The sequence below is a fragment of the Rhinoderma darwinii genome, chromosome 2 (genome assembly GCF_050947455.1).
Source record: "Rhinoderma darwinii isolate aRhiDar2 chromosome 2, aRhiDar2.hap1, whole genome shotgun sequence".
Taxonomy (NCBI): domain Eukaryota; kingdom Metazoa; phylum Chordata; class Amphibia; order Anura; family Rhinodermatidae; genus Rhinoderma; species Rhinoderma darwinii.
Window position 1 is genome coordinate 241,998,946 of NC_134688.1, and position 20,530 is coordinate 242,019,475.

General features: G+C 40.1%; 1 protein-coding gene across 2 annotated transcripts in view; it reads left to right on the forward strand.

Moving 5' to 3' along the window:
- USP32 (ubiquitin specific peptidase 32) overlaps positions 1-20,530 on the forward strand; it is a 206,013-nt gene that overhangs the window by 82,581 nt on the left and 102,902 nt on the right. For both annotated transcript variants that reach the window (XM_075853003.1, XM_075853004.1), the window contains exons 3-5: positions 14,635-14,740; positions 15,495-15,613; positions 15,881-16,040. In XM_075853003.1, coding sequence (XP_075709118.1) covers positions 14,635-14,740; positions 15,495-15,613; positions 15,881-16,040 — 385 coding nt within the window. The remainder of the gene's footprint in view (positions 1-14,634; positions 14,741-15,494; positions 15,614-15,880; positions 16,041-20,530) is intronic.

The window sequence follows — 20,530 nt, forward strand, 5'->3', positions numbered from 1 at the left end:
ACTTGGACTTTTGCAAGCCTCATTTGCATAACTACAAAAATGGTCATAACTTGGCCAAAAATGCTCGTTTTTTAAAAATAAAAACGTTACTGTAATCTACATTGCAGCGCCTATCTGCTGCAATAGCAGATAGGGGTTGCAAAATCTGGTGACAGAGCCTCTTTAATGTTTTTCTTGGAGTGAATTGGCTTATTTTCTGCCCTTCTTGACACCAGGCTACCCTCCAAAAGCTTTCGCCACACTATGCGTGCAGATGCGCTGACACCTGCCTGCTGCCATTCCAGATCAAGCTCTGCACTGGTGTTGAACCGTTCCTGTAGCTGAATCCTCTTTAGGAGATGGTCCTGGCACTTGCTGGACTTTCTTGGGCACCCTGAAGAAGAAGACAATGATTTCAATCACCATCCCTTTTAAAGCAACCATTCTGCTCTTATAATTCAATCAGCATGACAGAGTGATATCAGCTGCCTTGTCCTCGATAACACTTTTCTCCTGAGCTAGCGAGAAGATCACTGAAATGTTAGCAGGTCATTTTGTGGCAGGGCTGAAATGCAGTGGAAATTGGGTTTTTGTGATTACGTTAATTGTCATGGCAAAGAATGACTTCGTAATTAATTGAAATTCATCTGATCACTCTTCATAATCTAGAGAGAATGCAAATTGCCAGTATAAAAGCTGAAGCAGAAAATTATGAAAACCAAAATTTGTATCCGTCTCAAAATTTTTGTCCAGGACTGTAAATTGCCAGAAAATTTCAGCGTGTGTGAAGGGTGCCTTAGATTGTGTTGATAACTTTCACTTAAAGACTGGCCTTGTTTCCCTAGCAACCAAACCGTGCTCCACTTTCAGATATTAAATGGGTATTTACTGAATCGACTATCCACAGGATAGGTAATAATTGTCTGATCGCTGGTGGCCCCATTACTTGGACGCCCACCATTTATGAGAATGGGGTCCTGAACCCCCTATTCATCCTTACGGTTTCACTGCAGTGAGATGGAGATTGAATTGAGCGTCAGTCGGGCCTGCACACTGCAGCTCCCAACAGTGCTTGGTTGTTTACGATAGTCCCATAAACATTGAATGGAGTGTCGGGTGCATTCTCAACTGCACTCCATTGAAGGCCCTCTTTACTGCGGGAAAGAAACGGGGGTCCCTGTTCTCGTGTTCAGTTAGGGTCCCAGCGATCACAAAATGTATTAACTATCCTGTGGATCAGTTGATAATTGTTGATTCTAGTACAAGCTCTTTAGCCTGCTCTTGAAAAATGAGTACTGCATTGATTGGTTGCTATTGGCAACATGGCCAATTTTTGTGTTAGGTAAATTTATCAAAATTGTCTTTTACTTGCTCTTGACAGTGCAGTTGTTTCGGTTTTATGTGACAGATGGAGGTAAAAAACCATGTATTACTATAGGGTTGCTTTCTACATGAGCACTTATTTTAGGCATTGAAGCCAGCATTTAAAAATCTGCTGCATCCCTTTACTTCCATTAATGACAGCACAGGTCGCCTCTGTTGGACAATTGTGGTGGTTTTAAAGGCAAAATGTGCTCATAGCCCTTCGGCTATAGATCTCAGAAGCTAGGTAGCTGATGTTTCTAAAAAAATAGTTGCTGCATCCAGGGGCATAAATAGGAAACACTGGGCCCCATAGCAAACTTTAGACTGGGCCCCTCTCCCCTGGGTGCCACACACAGCCCGCCCTTGTAGATAGTGCCCCCTGTAAATAGTGCTATACAGCCCCCTCCTTTAGACAGTACCATACAGCCCCCCCCCCCTGTAGACTGGGCTATGCAGCCTCCCCCTGTAGACTGGGCTATGCAGCCTCCCCCTGCAGACTGGGCTATGCAGCCTCCCCCTGCAGACTGGGCTATGCAGCCTCCCCCTGCAGACTGGGCTATGCAGCCTCCCCCTGCAGACTGGGCTATGCAGCCTCCCCCTGCAGACTGGGCTATGCAGCCTCCCCCTGCAGACTGGGCTATGCAGCCTCCCCCTGCAGACTGGGCTATGCAGCCTCCCCCTGCAGACTGGGCTATGCAGCCTCCCCCTGCAGACTGGGCTATGCAGCCTCCCCCTGCAGACTGGGCTATGCAGCCTCCCCCTGCAGACTGGGCTATGCAGCCTCCCCCTGCAGACTGGGCTATGCAGCCTCCCCCTGCAGACTGGGCTATGCAGCCTCCCCCTGCAGACTGGGCTATGCAGCCTCCCCCTGCAGACTGGGCTATGCAGCCTCCCCCTGCAGACTGGGCTATGCAGCCTCCCCCTGCAGACTGGGCTATGCAGCCTCCCCCTGCAGACTGGGCTATGCAGCCTCCCCCTGCAGACTGGGCTATGCAGCCTCCCCCTGCAGACGGGGCTATGCAGCCTCTCGATGCGGCGCGCAGCAGCAACTTTTTCTTTTAAGTGACGCCTATATGCCCCCATAGCTGCCACCATACCGTATACTGACCCATGGAGGCACCCATACAGTATAATGCCCACACAGATGCCCCCATGCAGTACAATGCCCAAACAAATTCCCCCATACAGCACAATGCCCCATAGCTGCCCCACACAGTTTAATGCTCTCCATAGCTGCCCCCCACACAGTGTGCCTCCCATAGCTGGCCCCACAGTATAATGCCCCCCATAGCTGCCCCCCACAGTATAATGCCGCCCATACAGTGTAATGACCCCCATATAGTAAAATGCTCCTATATCAGCCCCCCTTCCCTACCCAGTATAATGCCCCATAGTGCCTAATAGAAAAATAACATGATTACTTACCTATCCCTGTTCCCATGACGGGTGGATGATCCTTCTCCTCCAGTCTGCTGTGAGTGACCCATATCGCATACAAGCGATGACCTCACACTATATATTGATGTATAATGATAATGTATGTTATCGGCTTTTACTCCTGGCGACCATATGAATAGTTTTTCTCCAGAATGTCCTCCTTTATTTAGTTTTTTGTCTGGGATTTCGGGCTTCTCAATGGCATGGCCATAATTTATGTGACAATATTTACCTATTCTAAAACGAATTGATCTCTTCAAATTTTTCTCATTAGCTCTTCCAAGCGTTGTTATAATATGCTTATAATAAGATAGCTTCAATATGGTTGTTTGTTCTTCAAGTAAAAGAATTAGCTTGTTTTGGCTAAAGGGGTTTTCCCACTAATGTTTTCAAGGGACATTAATAATAGGGCACAATTTGAGCAAACGGTCTCCAAGTCACGATTGAATATTTTAACAAGTGCTATACCAAGTATTTTTTTTATTTTTTTGAACATTTTGAAGTCTTTTATCTGGGATATTATGAGGGTTTATAATCTGTATGTAATATGAGCTTTTTATTGATTGTTAAAGCAATAGTTTCTAGTTCTGATTTGCAATTTTGTGTGTGTGTGTGTGTGTGTGTGTGTGTATATATATATATATATATATATATATATATATCTCTATATCCCATCTGTGCAATGTTTCAGCCCTACTTAATGGGGTCTTTCTGTCAACCTCAACCAAAATAATGAAGTTGAGTAAAAATACACAAAATTTATAGTGTAAAAATGACTTCTTTGTGATCTGTCGTGACCGTTCATAACTACTTGTAAAATAAAATGATTTATCTCTTGGTTAAAGGGGTTTTCCCACCAGGGACATTTGACATATCCACAGGATATGTCATTATAGTCAGATAGATGTGTGTCCCAACTCTGGGACCCGCACCTATCTCTACAACGGGGGCCCCCTAAACCCCGTTCTACCACCTTCTGCTCTAGCTGCCTCCCGACCATTTTCCGACTCCACGGTTGGGAGTTACGAAAATGGTGCAGCTCGCTGAGCTACGCTGTTTCCGTAAGTTCCATAGTAGTGAATTGCAGTTATGGAAGAAGCGTAGCATGCGAGCTACGCTGTTTCCGTAACTACTATTCAGTTCTATGGGACTTACCGAAACCGCGTAGCTCAGCGAGCTATGTGGTTTCCTTCTTTTATGGTCGGAATTCACCTGCTTCAGCCGCAACACAGAGCGGCAGAACGGGCTTTAGAGTGTCCCGTTCTAGAGATCGGTGCGGGTCCCAGAGGTGGGACCCGAATCTATCTGACATTTATGACACAGCCTGTGGATATGTCATAAATGTCTCTGATGGGAGAACCCCTTTACAGACCATCCTTTGCTCATTTATAGAAGTATAGCCATATGAACTCGGAAATCCCATAACATACTGTATGTTTTGAAAGTGCCTGCCAATATTGTGCTTTACCGTCATGTAGGTGCAGATACTGTTTTGTTTTTTTAAGTTGCTCTTTGACATAAAAGACCTTTCAGTGCTTGCTTCAAGGCAATTTCATGCAAGTCTATGTCTGGGGAAAAAGATGATAAATTCTGAACGAAGTCGTATAATTTTTACTGCTACACATAAACTAACTCCCAATTTTATTGTGTTTCTACATAATTTTAAAATTAAAATAAAATAAAAATTTATGTTTTCAGGCATTCGGGGAGTGTAATTAAAAAGATTTATTGATAGTAACACATGCAGAGCATTGCAGCAGACATTGGCATATTTTTTTGTCGGCGTTTTATTTACCGTACTTTTTCACAATTGCTTACCTAACAAAATTCACCATCTAAATATAACTGGGTTCTAAAACTCACCTTCATCATGACCTTATGCAAATTGCCTGCAGTTTAAGTGGGTGACAGCCACTGTCATGTCTTGTACCTTTCTTATATTATTTATATTGGTAATGACAGTCTTTTATTTGCAAGTGGGTATTTAAGGACAGGGAACTTCTCCAACAAACAGTTGTGATTTACATTTCTATTCTTTGTGTTGCCTGGCATATAAGGAGAATTATGTCACACTATATGGCCACCAGTATGTGATCCCCTGACCATCACACCTATTTCAATAATATGGCGTTGGGCCTTAATATGGCATATTGTTGGATGGGGTTAAGGTCAGGGTTCTGTGCAGGCCAGTTAAGTTCTTCTACACCAAACTCACCCAACCATGCCTTTATGGACCTTGCTTCATGCACAGGAGTACAGTCATGATATAACCAAAAAGTGCCAAACCCCAAATTGTTACCACAACGTTAGAAGCATACAATTGTCTAAAATGTTTTTGTATGCTGTAGTATTAAAGTGGTTGTCCCAGAATCGATAATTTTTACCTATCCACAGGATGGGGCCCCACTGCGGAGTCCCCCACCGATTGCAAGAACAGGGGTCCTAAACACCCATATCTTCACTGCACCCTCGTAGTGAGGAGCTTGAATGGAGCGGCGGTTGAGCATGCGCCTGCCGCTCCATTACATGTCCATGGGACTTTCAGAAACAGCCCAGCGCTGTACTCGGCTGTCTCCTTCATTCCCATAGACTTTGAAAGGAGCGGCAGCGTGCATGCTCAAACACATCTCCTTTTAATGTCCTACATTTTGGTACTTTCTCCCCCTCTGATATGGTTTCCCTAATGCAGCCTACATTTCACATGATGCTTCTGGCCTTGCAGAGGGAGTAGAGTCTCCTCACAATGCACTTACTCTGGTATGAGGCCTATTTACATGCAGCAAGTGGTAGATCAGTGACATAAAACTTCTGTCATCACACTGCAGACTCTCGCTGTATCCTGAGAGATGCTGTCTCAGCCGGTCTCCTTTGCCTCCTGCTTGTGATAGATAAGTGACATTCTCTAGAACTGCTGTCCCCGGACTGCAAAGTCTTGGAGTGTGCTATGTGATGCTGGTTCACAATTCTCTCCTCTGCATCCTGCTAGCGATAGATCAGTGACATACTGTAGAACTTCTGTCCTCCACAATGTGATGCAGCTTAAGCCTGTCTTCTCTGCCTTCTGCTTGTAATAGATTTCGCCATGTCACCATGGAGGCAGTGATGAGCAGCATCTCAGAATACAATAGAGACTCTACACACACACACACACACACACACACACACACACACACACACACACACACACACACACACACACACACACTGTGTTAATCAAGGGAGTTTTATAACTTCAGCTAGTCATTGTAAGGACTTTCCTATATTATCACTGCACTCCTGGTTCATAAGATAGGGCAGAAATGATCTCTTCAGCATTCAGCAGCACTATATGCATGGGGGGGGGGGGGGGGGGGACGACGACATACAGAGGAACAAGGAGGGTAGTGCTGGTTAGGGAGAAGAGGAGTCTGAAAGCTGCCAGCAGGGATTTATTAGGTGATGATGAATTCCTGTAGTTCACAGGAAGTCAGCCACACAGGAGTGGCTGACCTTCTGTCTACACGTGAGAGCATGGTCTATTTTGGTGGTCAGACTGAGATTACATGACACAGGTGCTCCTAATATAAGGGTTCAAAATCCAACAAATGACACTGCTAGAATAGTTCTGGTAAGTTAGCATGATATGTGCAGAATTTTTTTTGCTTCATTAGCACATTCCCACATTTTGATGTAAAATTGGTGTTCGATCACACATAGGATGGCACCTATCACTTTACCCTTCAAATATTACACTCCAGAGTGATAGTGGTGTAAACAGAAAGTTAAAAAAAAAAAGGGAAATCCAATTTTTACTCTCTTTATTTAGTATATACTAGATATCTCTATAACCACCTGCATTTTTGGTGAACATGTAATTTTCTCAATCTCTCACTTTGGGAAATACTTGTCCATTCTAGTGTAATAGAAAAGTTTCCCTTTAGGAACCATAGATGCGTTCATTTTCCAAAAAGCCTCTGAAAAATAAGAGCTGGGATCTGATTGGTATCTATGGGTAACTGCTTATATCCTTGCATTCTTTGTTAATTTTTTTTGTTTTTTTTAAATAAATGATAGGAATGGAAAGGATCAAAATTGTGCAGATATAAGCAAACATTCCAAAACTGTGCCGATTTGCGGTACAACTATAAGTTGGTCTGGTTTTCAGCCGAACCACAGTTTCTACGTCTGGCCTCACCCTTAGAAAATTGCTGAATTACTTTAATAGACACTTTTTTTTGTTAACCCCTTCAGGACTGATCCTGTTTTGTCCTTGAGGATGAAGCCGATTTTTTTCAAATCTGACGTGTCACTTTATGTGGTAATAACTTTGGAATACTTTTACCTATCCAAGCGATTCTGAGACTGTTTTCTCGTGACATATTGTACTTTTATATCAGTGAAAAAATTTGCTCTATAAATTCAATATTTATTTATGAAAAACACCAAAATTGAGAAAATGTGCGAAAATGAGCATTTTGCTAAATTTAAATGTATCTGCTTGTAAAACAGATAGTAATACCACACAAATAGTCACTATTTCACATATCCCATATATCTACTTTTGTTGCATCGCTTTTTGAATGTCCTTTTATTTTATTTTTATTTTAGGCTTAGAACTTTAGCAGCAATTTCTCACATTTTTAAGAAAATTTCAAAAGGCTGTTTTTTCAGAGACCAGTTCAGTTCTGAAGTGGCTTTGAGGGCCTTATATATTAGAAAGTCCCCATACATCACCCCACTTTGAAAACTGCACCCCTCAAAGTATTCAAAACCGTATTCAGAAAGTGTTTTAATCCTTTAGATGTTTCACCGGAATTAAAGCAATGTGGAGGTGAAATTTACAAATTTCATTTTTATTTCCGAAATTAATTTGTAACACATTCTTTTTTCTGTAACACAGAAGGTTTTACCCGAGAAATGCAACTTAATATTTATTGCCCAGATTCTGCCGTTTTTAGAAATATCCCACATGTGGCCCTAGTGTGGTAATGGACTGAAACACCGGCCTCAGAAGCAAAGGAGCACCTAGTGGATTTTGGGCCGCCTCCTTTTTTTTTTTTTTTTTTTTTTTTAGAATATCTTTTAGGCACCATATCTGGTTTGAAGAGGTCTTGTGGTCTCAAAACAGTGGAAACAAAGTGACCCCATTTTGGAAACTGCACACCACATGGAATTTTTCTAGGGGTATAGTTAGCATTTTGACCCCACAGTTATTTTTCTGAGTTCATTGGAATTAGTTTCTGAACATGAAAATCTACTTTTTTTTCTGAACAAATGTAGAAATTGAAAATTTTTTCAAAGAATAAAGCAATTTCTCCCGATTACGGCAATATGCCATATGTGGTAATAAACTGCTGTGTGGACCCACAACAGCGTTTAGAACGGAAGAAGCGCTATTTGGCTTTCGGAGCTCAAATTTAGCTGAAATGGTTTCGGGGTGTCAAGTCGCATTTGCAAAGCCCCTGAGGGACCAAAACAATGGAAACCCCCCAAAAGTGACCCCATTTGGGAAACACCACTTAAGAAATCTATCTAGGGGTATAGTGAGCACTTAGACCCCTCTGGTCTTTTGCAGAAATTATTAGAATTAGGCCTCATGTGCACAGCCGGGATTTTCGGGTCGGTCGGCCACAGTGTGTCAGCTGGGAGCCGCCCGCAAATCGCGGGCTGTGCACATGGCCGCGGCCATTATTTTCAATTAGCCCGGACCGCAGAACACGGCCGTAATAAGGCTTGCCCGTTCTTTCTGCGGTCCGGGCTCCGGGGTCATGCACGGACTGTGGAAACCACGGTTGTGTGCATGGCTCCATAGGAATGAATGGGGCCGCAATTCTCCCGTGGATTTTCGGGTGAATAGCGGCCGCAAAAGCACGTTCGTGTTCATGGGGCCTTAGGCCGCAAAAATGAATATCAACAATATTTCCAATAAAGTGTTGCATTTTTTCATTTTCACAAAGGATAAAGGAGAAAAAGCACCCCAACATTTGTAAAGCAATTTCTCCTGAGTATGGCTATACCTGACATGTGGTCATGAATGTTTTTTTTTATAAATTAATTAAACCTTTTCGGTCTGATCCATTTTTTTCTTTTTCGTTTTTCTCTATCCACTTTCCAAGAGCCATAACTTTTTTTTTATTTTTCCGTCAATAGAGTGGTGCGAGGGCTTATTTCTTGCGGGAGGAGTTGTAGTTTCTATTGACACCATTTTACCCCTTACCGACATTTGACGTATCCATACGCCAAAGTCGGGTAGGGGAAGTATGGAGCGGGCTCACGGAGTAAACCCGCTCCATACGATGCGGGTGTCAGCTGTTTGATACAGCCGACACTTCAGAGTAACGAGCGGCATCGCGCTCGAGCGCGATCCCGCTAGTTTAACTCGTTAAATGCTGCGGTCAATAGCGACCACAGCCTTTAAATCGTTAGAAAGAGGGGGCGACATACCCTCTAACAGCTCATCACACCCCCCGCAATGCAATCGCCGGGGGTCGATGGTTGCTATGGCTGCCTGGGGGCCTAATGAAGGCCCCCAGGTCCGCCATCTTTGTTCACCTCTTAAGACCTGCCTCCGGCAGGTCTTAATAGGTGCCTGTCAGAATCACGATGTACTGCAATACATTAGTATTGCAGTATATCGTGCAAGCGATCTAATGATCGCTGATTGAAGTCCCCTAGGGGGACTAATAAAAATTAAAAAAAATTAGTTAAAGTTGTTTTTTTGTGTAATTTTTTTTTTTTAAAGTTAAAAAAAAAAACTTTTCCCCCTAGAGCATAGTAAAAAAATAAATAAATAAACATAATTGGTATCGCCGCGTCCGTAAAAGTCTGAATTATTACAATATATCATTATTTAACCCGCACAGTGAATGCCGTAAAATTAAAAATAGTAAACGCCAGAATCTCTATTTTTTGGTCACGTAATCTCCCACAAAAAATGAAATAAAAAGTGATCAAACCATCGCATGTACACCAAAATGGTATTGTTAAAAAAACTACAGCTTATCCCGTAAAAAATAAGCCCTCATACCACTTAATCGACGGAAAAATAAAAGTTATAGCTCTCGGAATTTGGCGACACAAAATACATTTTCTTTTTTACACTTCGGTTTTTACTTGTAAAAGTAGTAAAATATAGAAAAAAAACTATATATATTTGGTATCGTCGTAATCGTATTGACCCACAGAATAAAATTAACATGTTATTTTAATTGCACAATGAATTCCGTAAAAACGACGCGCAAATCGCTGTTTTTTTTTTCATTTTCTACCCCACAAACAATTTTTATTCTAGTTTCCTAGTACATTATATGGCGAAATAAATGGTGCTACGAAAAAATACAACTCGTCCCGCAAAAATCAAGCCCTCCTAGTACTATATCCACGGAAAAATAAAGACGTCATGGCTTTTTTGGAAGATGGGGAGGGAAAAACTAAAATGAAAATCTGAAAAAGGAGCTTCGGCGGGACGGGGTTAAAGTACCATTTAATATATTGGGAAACTGAAAATAAAATAGTTTTCAGGCTGCAATTGGAAAAAACTGCAATTCCTCCATTGTTCTTTGGGTTTAGTTTTTACGGCTTTCACCATGCAGTAAAAACAGCAACTTCAATTTTTCCTGCGACTCCATACGATTACAGTGATACCAAATTTATATATTTTTTTTTTATATTTTACTACTTTTACAAAGTAAAAACTATTTGTTAAAAAAAATATATATAATTGTTTTGTTTAACCATGCCTCCGAAAGGCATAACTTTTTTTTTTTTTGCAGGATGAGCTGTAGTTTTTATTGGTACCATTGTTTGGTACACACAACTTTTTTGAGCACTTTTTAGAGCTAAGGTGACCAAAAAACATCGATTTCGCATTTTAAATTCTTTATTTTTTACGGCGTTCACCACGTGAGTTAAATAATGGTATATGGTTATGGACTTTTACGGACACCAATTTTGTGATTTTTATTTTTTACATTACTTTAAAGAGAAAATGGGAACAGGTTTTATTTTTGGACTTTAAATATTTATTACATTTTATCCACTAATAATTTACTTTATTTACATTTTTTTTTTCCACATTTTATTAGTCCCCATAGAAGACTTGAACCAGCAATCAGTGGACCGCTGGTGCAATACACTGCAATACTAATCTGTTGCAGTATATTGTCATTTTTATAGGCCCTGTAACAGCACGATTGCTGTTCCTGTCTGTGTCATCTGTAATACAAAGCTGTCATCCGCAGCGTGAGCCTGCTCCATACATCACCTCCGCACCACGACATACTATTGACTCGTGGTGCGCAAAGGGGTTAATGCGCAGCGGATGGTGCAGAGTGAAAATTAAAATTTTCCACTCATATGTCATTGATAGGCCATTTTAGTGCATAATATGTTGTGCCCAGTTTGTGCCACTGAAGACAAATACCTCATAAAACGTTAAGCAGGTTCTCCCGGGTATGGCGATTTCATATCTGTGGACATAAACTGCTGTTTGGGCACACTGCAGGGCTCATAAGAAAGGGAGTGTAATTTTGATTTTGGAGCGCAGATTTTGCTTGGTAATAGTTCTGTTTGGGGTTTTGCTGGTATTTCAGTTTATAATGTGGGTGCATATGTAAGCTTTGCGGAGTACATCAGGGCATAATAAGAGGGTATAATAATGGGGTAAATAAATAATAATTCATAGATATTTGGCCAGTGTCGCACTGATAAATGGTGCCCAATTTTATCCACTTTTGGAAAACTGCACATTTTGCATCACCATATTCTGAGAGCCAGAACTTTTTCTGTTTTTTATCCTCCGGAGCTGTGTTAGGGGTTATTTGTTGCAGGACAAGCTGTAGTTTTCAGTGATACCATTTTAGGGTACATGTGATTTTTTATTTATTTTTTTTTTATTTCATTTTTTGTCAAGCATGGTGACCAAAAATCATCAATTCTGACAATGTTTATTATTAATTTTTTTTTACGGCGTTCACCCAGAGCTATAAATTACCATTTTACTTTATTCTGCGGGTCGGTACGATTACGGTGATACCAGATGTATATAGTTTTTTTTATGTTTTGCAGCGTTTGTACAATAAAATCACTTTTTTTTAAATAAAATAATTAGCTATTTGCTTCACCATATTCTGAAAGCCATAACTTTTAGATTTTTTTTTTTAGTCAAAACTGTGTAAGGGCTTGTTTTTTTGTGGGACAGGTTGTAGTTTTTATTGGTACTATTTTGGGATACATGCAACTTTTTGATCACTTTTTATTCTAGATTTTGGGAGGGGTGTTGACCAAAAAAATGGTGATTCTGGCATTGTTTTTTACTTTGTTTTCTTGCGGTGTTCACCGTGCGGAAAAATTAATATTATTGCTTTCTCGATTGGGTCGTTACAAACGCGGTGATAACAAATATGTGTACGTTTTTTAACATGTTCATTTTTTCCCTGTAATAAAATACTTATTATAGGAAAAAAAAGCAGCTCTTGTTTATGTCACTTATAACTTGTGTTTTTACACTTTTATAAAACATTTTTATTACCTTTTTTTTTTCTTTATCAAAGATTTTTATTTTGAAAATATAATACAGTATATAAAACATTTCATATTTTTGCCAAAATTTTTTTGCACGCAGTGCAATATATTAACTTTCACATCGTAATAACAGTATATAAATATATGAACATCATTAGGAGGTAGCCTCCCAACCATCAAGATTGAGTAGTAATAGAAATGTAATTGTAATAACTGTACCATGTTCACATCAAAACAGTGCAATAGTCAGGGAACCAGTCCCCCAGTGAAATAAGAGTTGGCACGTATAAGTGCACATCTAAATGTACACAAACACAAGACACCAGACGACAAAGGGAAACACATACAGACAAAGCGCACTCAGTTAGGCTATATAAGTTTGTTCAGAATATTCCATCCAACCAGAGAGGTAGATCAGCACCACCCCGGAATCCAGACCACACCGCCCAAGTTTGGACAAAGGGCACAGATTTGCCCCTATCAGCGGACAGCAACTCCTCCATCCTCATAATCCCGTTCACCTCCGTTACCCATTCCTGCAAAGAAGGGACAGTATGAGACTTCCAGTGACGAGGTATCACCGTTCCCGCCGCGGTCAGAAAATGCCTAAAGACACCCTTTTTGAGGTGTGGGAGTGATCCAGGAACCATGGAAAGTAGTCCAATGGAAGCCGAGGTCGGGACCTCCGTGTGAAAAAGCTTGTTACCTAGATCAAAAATTTTCCCCCAAAAGGGACGTAGCTTGGGACAGTCCCACCAAATGTGCAACATAGTTCCAGGAGCCTCCCCACACCTCCAACAATCAGCAGACACATTAGGAAATATCCTATGCAATAATGCAGGACAACAGTACCACCTGGTAAGTATCTTATAGTTCTTCTCCTGAGCAAAACAAGACGTTGGTAACTTGTGAGCAAGAAGGAAGGAAGTACCCCATTCCTCTTCAGAATGGCGAACCCCCATTTCCTCATCCCATGCAGTAGTGAAGGACAATTGAGAAAAAGAATACTTGGGCAAAAGGACCCCATGTAAATAGGACAACACATGAGAAGGAGCAGTAGTCAAGGACAAATAATGTTCCAGAGGAGTCTTATCCTGTAGCAACACAAGACAGTCACCCAGGGAAGAAAGATAGGAACGCAACTGCAAATAGGACCACCATATTGACCGTCTCCCCGGGCAGGCCTCAGAGACAGCATTCATTGATAGGATGGCACCGTCAGGAGTAAGGGTCTCAGCCAAATATCCACCCTCCCCTCTCTCCCAACAGAGGAATGTATCTTTATTACATTTTTATACTTTTTTGTTTTTTTTGGTCCCGCTAGGGTACTTCAAGACTTGCAGCTCTAATCGCTGCTGGAATACATCACACCAACTATGTAGTGTAATGTATTCTAACTGTCATTGTGTTGTGACAGTCCTTCTGACTCGAAGTACATGAGGACCAGCCTCTGGTCACATTTTTGGTGACTGGTTTTATGGAACTCTGGCGCTTGCCTGTAGAGATTTTTGTTGTACATTTAGTGAGACATTCTGGCAATCTATTATACTGGTTAAATAAATGTTTTTGGAGATGTGCAGTACTAGTTCATTGAAAATTACATGCATTTTGCGTAGTGCTCAACGTTGCGTTTATTGTCAAAATCAACGCTGCTAAGTGTTGATCAAATGATAGTTTTGCTGACATTTGTTTCATATTTATGGCTACATAATATTCGAAACTACAAGCTATTCTCTAGATTAGACACTTTAAACCGTGAACCGCACACTAGCATTGTGCTTTCCATCTAGAAAGGAGCCATGACAGCTATGCCACATCTATCTTTAAACGGATACTGGTAATTTTTAATGGGGTCTGTCAGGGTTCCGGTGGATTTAATTGCAAGAGCAGACTGCGCTATTCTTGCCGTCAAATATACCAGAAAGTCAGACAGTCCCTTAACGCAAACCTGATCAGAGCTTGATGTAATTTTTTTTATTTTTTTTTTACTGTTCATGTTTTGCAATTTTAAGTTAACGTCCTTTTCTGTTTAATTTACATTATTGGGTTGCATATATCTTTTGAATGCCAAGGAATGATATTAAAAGTTTTATTTCAGTGGGCTCTGTTATTTTTAGCACTAGCTGTGGTTATAAATTAATTTAATATGAAAATATGCTTCGCTTTAGTCTTCAAAGTGACTGTAATTTCTTAGGACAAGCAGTAGACATCAAGTCAAGAAAGATGATTAGGCCATTAATTACACAAGATTGAAGATAAGAGAGAATAGAATGGGAATATAATGCACTGTGTGTATTTCTACATTTCAGTTTAAGGTACATGGATTGTTAAAGTCCTCTTTTTGTTTTTTAGGTCATTTACTGCTCTTTTGGTGGGACCTCAAAAGGCTTGCATTTCAATAACTTGATTGTGGGACTTGTTCTTCTAACAAGAGGTCGAGATGAAGAGAAGGCTAAGTGTAAGTGTCGCTATTACACCATTGCTGGCTTTCCATAGTAAAAGGATCACACCCGAAGCAAATTTTGAAAACTGCCGAGAAATTAGCATTTACTTATGGGTCTTTAAAATAAATGTTTTCCTGGGAATGGTAAAGGCCATAGAAAATGCCTTGCTTCACCGTCAAATGGTTTGATTATGCATGAAATCACTCACAGATAATTCTCTACGGTACTCTCTTCTGGAACACTATCTTCATAGCCTGTCTAATGATGTTCTACTAAAATTGCATATACAAAAATCATGTTTTTAATTAAAAAAGAATTATATGTATGTGCGTGTGTGTGTATATATATATATATATATATATATATATATATATATAAAGAAATCCCGCAGCACTCCGGTATGGCAAATAAAGGTGATTTATTTCAAACCGCAAAACAGGATGCAACGTTTCTGTCCACCTTGGGACCTTTTTCAAGCAGGTCCTAAGGTTGGACAGAAACGTTGCATCCTGTTTTGCTGTTAGAAAGATATCCCGCAGCACTCCGGTATGGCCAATAAAGGTGATTTATTTCAATGTACATTCATTATCCTTTGATCAGGATTACCTGCTGTGCACCCATATCCATTTTGGAATTTATCTTTGAGTGCTGCTTTTTTCTATTATTATTATTATTATTATTATTATATATATATATATATATATATATATATATATATATATATATATATATATATATATATTTACTGCATTGTTTTTGTTCTCACAGATATTTTTAGCCTCTTTTCCAACGAGTCTGGTAGCTGTGTTGTTCGAGAGGATATGGAGAGTATGCTCTCTGTTGTAGATGGAGAAGTCCCACTGTCCCTGAAAAAATGCTTTGCTGAGGTATGTTTTCATTGCACCCTGCGTTCTCCTTTCATTTTCTGATTTGTGAAGTTTATTTTCCTAACACGTAAACTCGCTTTGTGGTCTATGCATTTATTAATGTGTTTTAATTGTTAGCATTCCAGCTTTCGAATGTTTTCACTCGTATAATCTCATATAAACATATTCCCAATTTTCATCCGTGTGAAGATGATCTGAAATCTAGAGTCTTTTTGAGAAGTAAGCACTTTATTAAGAATTACTTAATTTTCGATTTATTTTTTCCAGGGTGAAAAGGTGAACTATGAAAAATTTAGAAATTGGTTGCTTCAAAATAAAGATGCATTTACATTTTCTCGATGGTTGTTGTCTGGGGGAGTTTTTGTGACACTCACTGATGACAGCGACACGCCTACGTTCTATCAGACTTTGGCTGGCGTCACACACTGTAAGTTTTGTTTCTCTTAGTTTTTTGTTTTTTTATCATAGAAGTTAAAAGTGGGGATTGGACACGTATGGCTGCTGCAGGGCCGTGTTGCTTTGCACATGTCTACATTGCATTTCTCCTGGGGGGATTTGGGTACAGTTGGTAATAGAATTTGGCTGATACACATTTAGCACCCTATTACCTTCTAAATGAATACATATTAGTAAGTGACCTGTTTGGTTGCCGTTTCCCTTGTCAATCAATAAAATTGTATGTTGTAGAAAGGGCTGTGAGCATTATTCCTAAAATTGCATTTAAATGTTTCTGAAGGTTACCAAATCTGGAGAATATGCGCTATAATGGAATAGTCACAAAGGCAGGCATCTTTGTGGATTTCACATCGTCGTTCTTTTGATGATCACCCACATGTCACATTAACTCTATTCTGGAGCTTTAACCCCTTAATGACCGCCGATAAGCCTTTTCACGGCGGTCATTACTGGGCTTTATTCTACAGTGCCGCCATTCCACGGCGCTGCATCAGAATAAGTAGACAGAGCATGGAGCTGTTAAATCTCTCAGCTGCCAGAGGTAGCTGAGGGCTGGGGGTGTCCCTTGTCGACCGGGTGAGATCGATATTAGTATCGATCTCACCCATTTAACCCTTCAGATGCGGTGCTCAATAGCGTGCACCGCATCTGAGTGGTTTTGTAGAGAGGGAGGGAGCTCCCTCTCATCCCACCGGCACCCGGCGATAAGATCGCCGAGTGTCTGTGTCGCCGATGGCAGCCAGGGGCCTAATAAAGGCCCCCTGGTCTGCCTGTAGTGAATGCCTGCTAGGCTTTGCCGGAGGCATGTCCTAGCAGATGCCTGTCCGTTTTAAACGGACAGGCAGTAATACACTGCAATACAAAATGCTTTACTATTAAAAAAACACAATAAAGCAAAAAACGTTACACATATTTGGTACCGCCACATCCGTAACGACCTCGACTATAAATCGATTACATTATTCAACCCGGACGGTGAATGCCGTAAAAAATAAAATAAAAAACAATAAAAAAATTACTGTTTTCTGTTAATCCTGACTTAAAAAAAATGTGATAAAAAGTGATCAGAAAGTCACATCTACTCTCAAATGGCACCAATTAAAACTACAAGTCGTCCCGCAAAAAAAACAAAGCCCTCATACAACTGCATCGGCGGAACAACAAAATAGTTATGGCTCTTCAAATATGGAGACGCAAGAACAAATAATTTTGAAAAAAAAAGCGTTATTACTGTGTAAGTAGTAAAACATACAAAATCGAAACAAATTGGGTAGCTTTGCAATCGTAACAACCCGCTGAATAAAGTTATTGCGTTATTTATACCACACGGTAAACGACGTAGATTTAGGGTGCAAAAAAACGTGGTGAAATTTCAGGTTTTCTTCTATCCCTCCCGAAAAAAGTTAGCAAAAGTTAATGAATAAATTATATGTACCTCAAAATGGTGCTATTAAAAAGTACAACTTGTCCCTAAAAAAAGAAGACCTTATACAGCTATGTCGACGCAAAAATAAAAAAGTTATAGCTCTTCGAATGTGACGATGGAAAAACGTAAAAAATGGCTTCATCATTAGGGCCCAGAATGCAGGGGAAGGCGGTTTAAATTAGGCTAGAAGTTGACATGAATCGATGGCCTGTTGTACCTTTAAGCATTGTGTGACATATACCTGAAACCAGATGAAGTCGCTGTGACATGATGGAACACTCTAGCCTTGCTACAACACAAGTTGGTATCTTGGTCATGACCAGAAAAATCTAAATGCAGGGTCTCCAAATTGCTGTGGCTGCAGACGATAGGAGTCACCATGCAGTCCTAGCCTTGATGTTGATAAGAATAAAAACAGAAAAAAAACTTACAACATACTATGCTTAACAAATATTCCTTTGTGCCCAAGCCGTATTTTCCAATGCTCCCGTTAACCTCCATGGCCACGTCCTCCAGTGACTGCCATGGTTGTCTCGTCCCAATGGATAAACGTATTGATGTTGTTCTGCTGCTATTTGAGTAGGCCACAAATGGGGTAAAATCATGTGGAAGAAGCCTCTTAGGGGACGGGCAGCATCCAGAATGCTGGCAGTGGGGGAACAGAGGAAGATTTTTGTAGGTCAGGGTCAAAGTATATTCCAAAGTTTTTAAGTTTAATTTTTATCCTCCTTCCCTTTAAAAAGGGGGAAAAAAAAAACTACCTTAAAGAGACTCTGTCACCACATTATAAGTGCTCTGTCTCCTACATAAGGAGATTGTCGCTGTAATGTAGGTGACAGTTTTTCTAAATAAAAAGCACTGCTATCTATTTTTACCACTTTATGAGCGATTTTTTTGCTTTATGCTAATTAGTTTCTTAATGCCCAACTGGGCGTGTTTTACTTTAGACCAAGTGGGCGTTGTACAGAGGAGTGTATGACGCTGACCAATCAGCGTCATGCACTTCTCTCCGTTCATTTACACTCCACTAGCGATATAGCTATATCGCTATGTGCAGCCACATACACTAACATTACTGCAGTGTCCTGATAATGAATATACATTACCTCCAGCCAGGACGTGATGTGTATTCAGATTCCTGACACGTCTGAATCTTTTCTGTGAGATTTCCAGCAAGGCAAACGTAATCTCGCGAGATTACGATGTAAACTGTCATTTAAAACGAGATTCTGTTTGCTTTGCTGGAAATCTCACAGAAAAGATTCAGAAGTGTCAGGATTCTGAATACACATCACGTCCTGGCTGGTAGTGATGTATATTCATTATCAGGACACTATAGTAATGTTAGTGTTTGTGTATGTAGTTGCACATAACGATATAGCTATATCGCTAGTGCAGTGTAAATGAATGGAGAGAAGTGCATGACGCTGATTGGTCAGCGTCATACACTCCTCTGTACAACGCCCACTTGGTCTAAACTAAAAACACGCCCACTTGGGCATTAAGAAACTAGCATAAAGCTAAAAATCGCTCATAAAGTGGTAAAAATAGATCGTTTTTCTAAATAAAAAGCATTACTGTCACCTACATTATAGCGACAATCTCCTTATGTAGCAGACAGGGCACTTATAATGTGGTGACAGAGCCTCTTTAATGCCGGGCCACCCCCTTTGAAGACACAATGTACTGTATGTCTGACTTGTGTTGATTTAATGCTTAGTATTCAGAGATAGCCTTAGGTAGACAAATTATACATTGTGGTTACTTTTCTTGTTGTGGGCTAAACAATATTGTTTCTTCTGGACAGTCATGTCACCTTGCCATTGTCTGTATTTTTTCCTATTCTCTGATGCAGGAATATTGTGAGTTAAGGATTGCTGACCTTTTCAGATATCATGAGACAAGTGTTGATGAAAAATACATTAACGCTGGGAAGGGCCCTACAAAAGCCTTGTCAGCAGGCCTAAACACAACATATTTTTGCTAGTGGTGAAATTGACGCTAGATACTGCCAGCCTTGGCAACTTCCCAGTCCGTAAAACACCTGACAACTTTTATTTTCCATTTAACTTTGTAAGATTATGATATCTTAAAAGAAAAACAGAATTGCATCCAAAAATACATCAATTATTAACAGATGTAAGTGAAGTCTACAAGTAAAGGAGATAAGTGCTGTAGTATTTAGAAGCATTTTACAAAGCACTTCTTTTCGTTTAGTTTAATCGATGTTTATTTTATTTAACAAAAAAAAAACCATGAAAAATCCAGAAGTATGAATGGAAATGGGGACATCCAAGTATTCCCTCTTTGGTGTTCTTTTGAATCCGTGTGTCATTTACCACCCCTCCAGCTATAGTGCTAGTGCAGCCTTTTGTTAAATAAAAGGTAAACCAGTTGCTGCCTGCCCATAGTCTATAGACGTCCTGGTGGTCTACACCTATCTCTGCAAGGACGTTTTAAAACGTCCTGCAGAGTTTTCTCCTCCACGTCTCTCCCACGCCACCAGACTTAAATAAATCACTTCTTTTATTACACACTATCAAAGCCCTATATGAGAAAAAAAAAAAGACCAGATAAATGTAGGCTCGCTATTAAATTGGCACACGGCTAAAATGTTGAAATATTCCGGGTCGCAAAGTCGTTAAAAGAAGAAGGCTAAAAAGGCAATACACTTTAATTCAAAAGTAATGCAGTGTACTAACTAAGCGATCAAACTATCACGTGTTCAAGGCCCCTATTAAAAAATAAGTTTTTAATACAATTTTCTCGAATAAATAAAATGGAAGATATATATACCTAAGTTTAAAAAAAACTTTTCCATTTTGTTCTGTAAAATAATGTAAGCAATAAAAAACTAAGCATAATTGGTATTGCCCCCTCCGTAGCGTTCATAATTATTATTGTATCGTGAACGCCATAAATAAAATACATATATAAAAATGCCCTCACCTGCGACGGGAAGGGGTTAAAGCGTTCTGTCCTGAAAATATGCTTCTCTATTTAGGGGCAGAATACCATCATGCCAGGGCTGACTA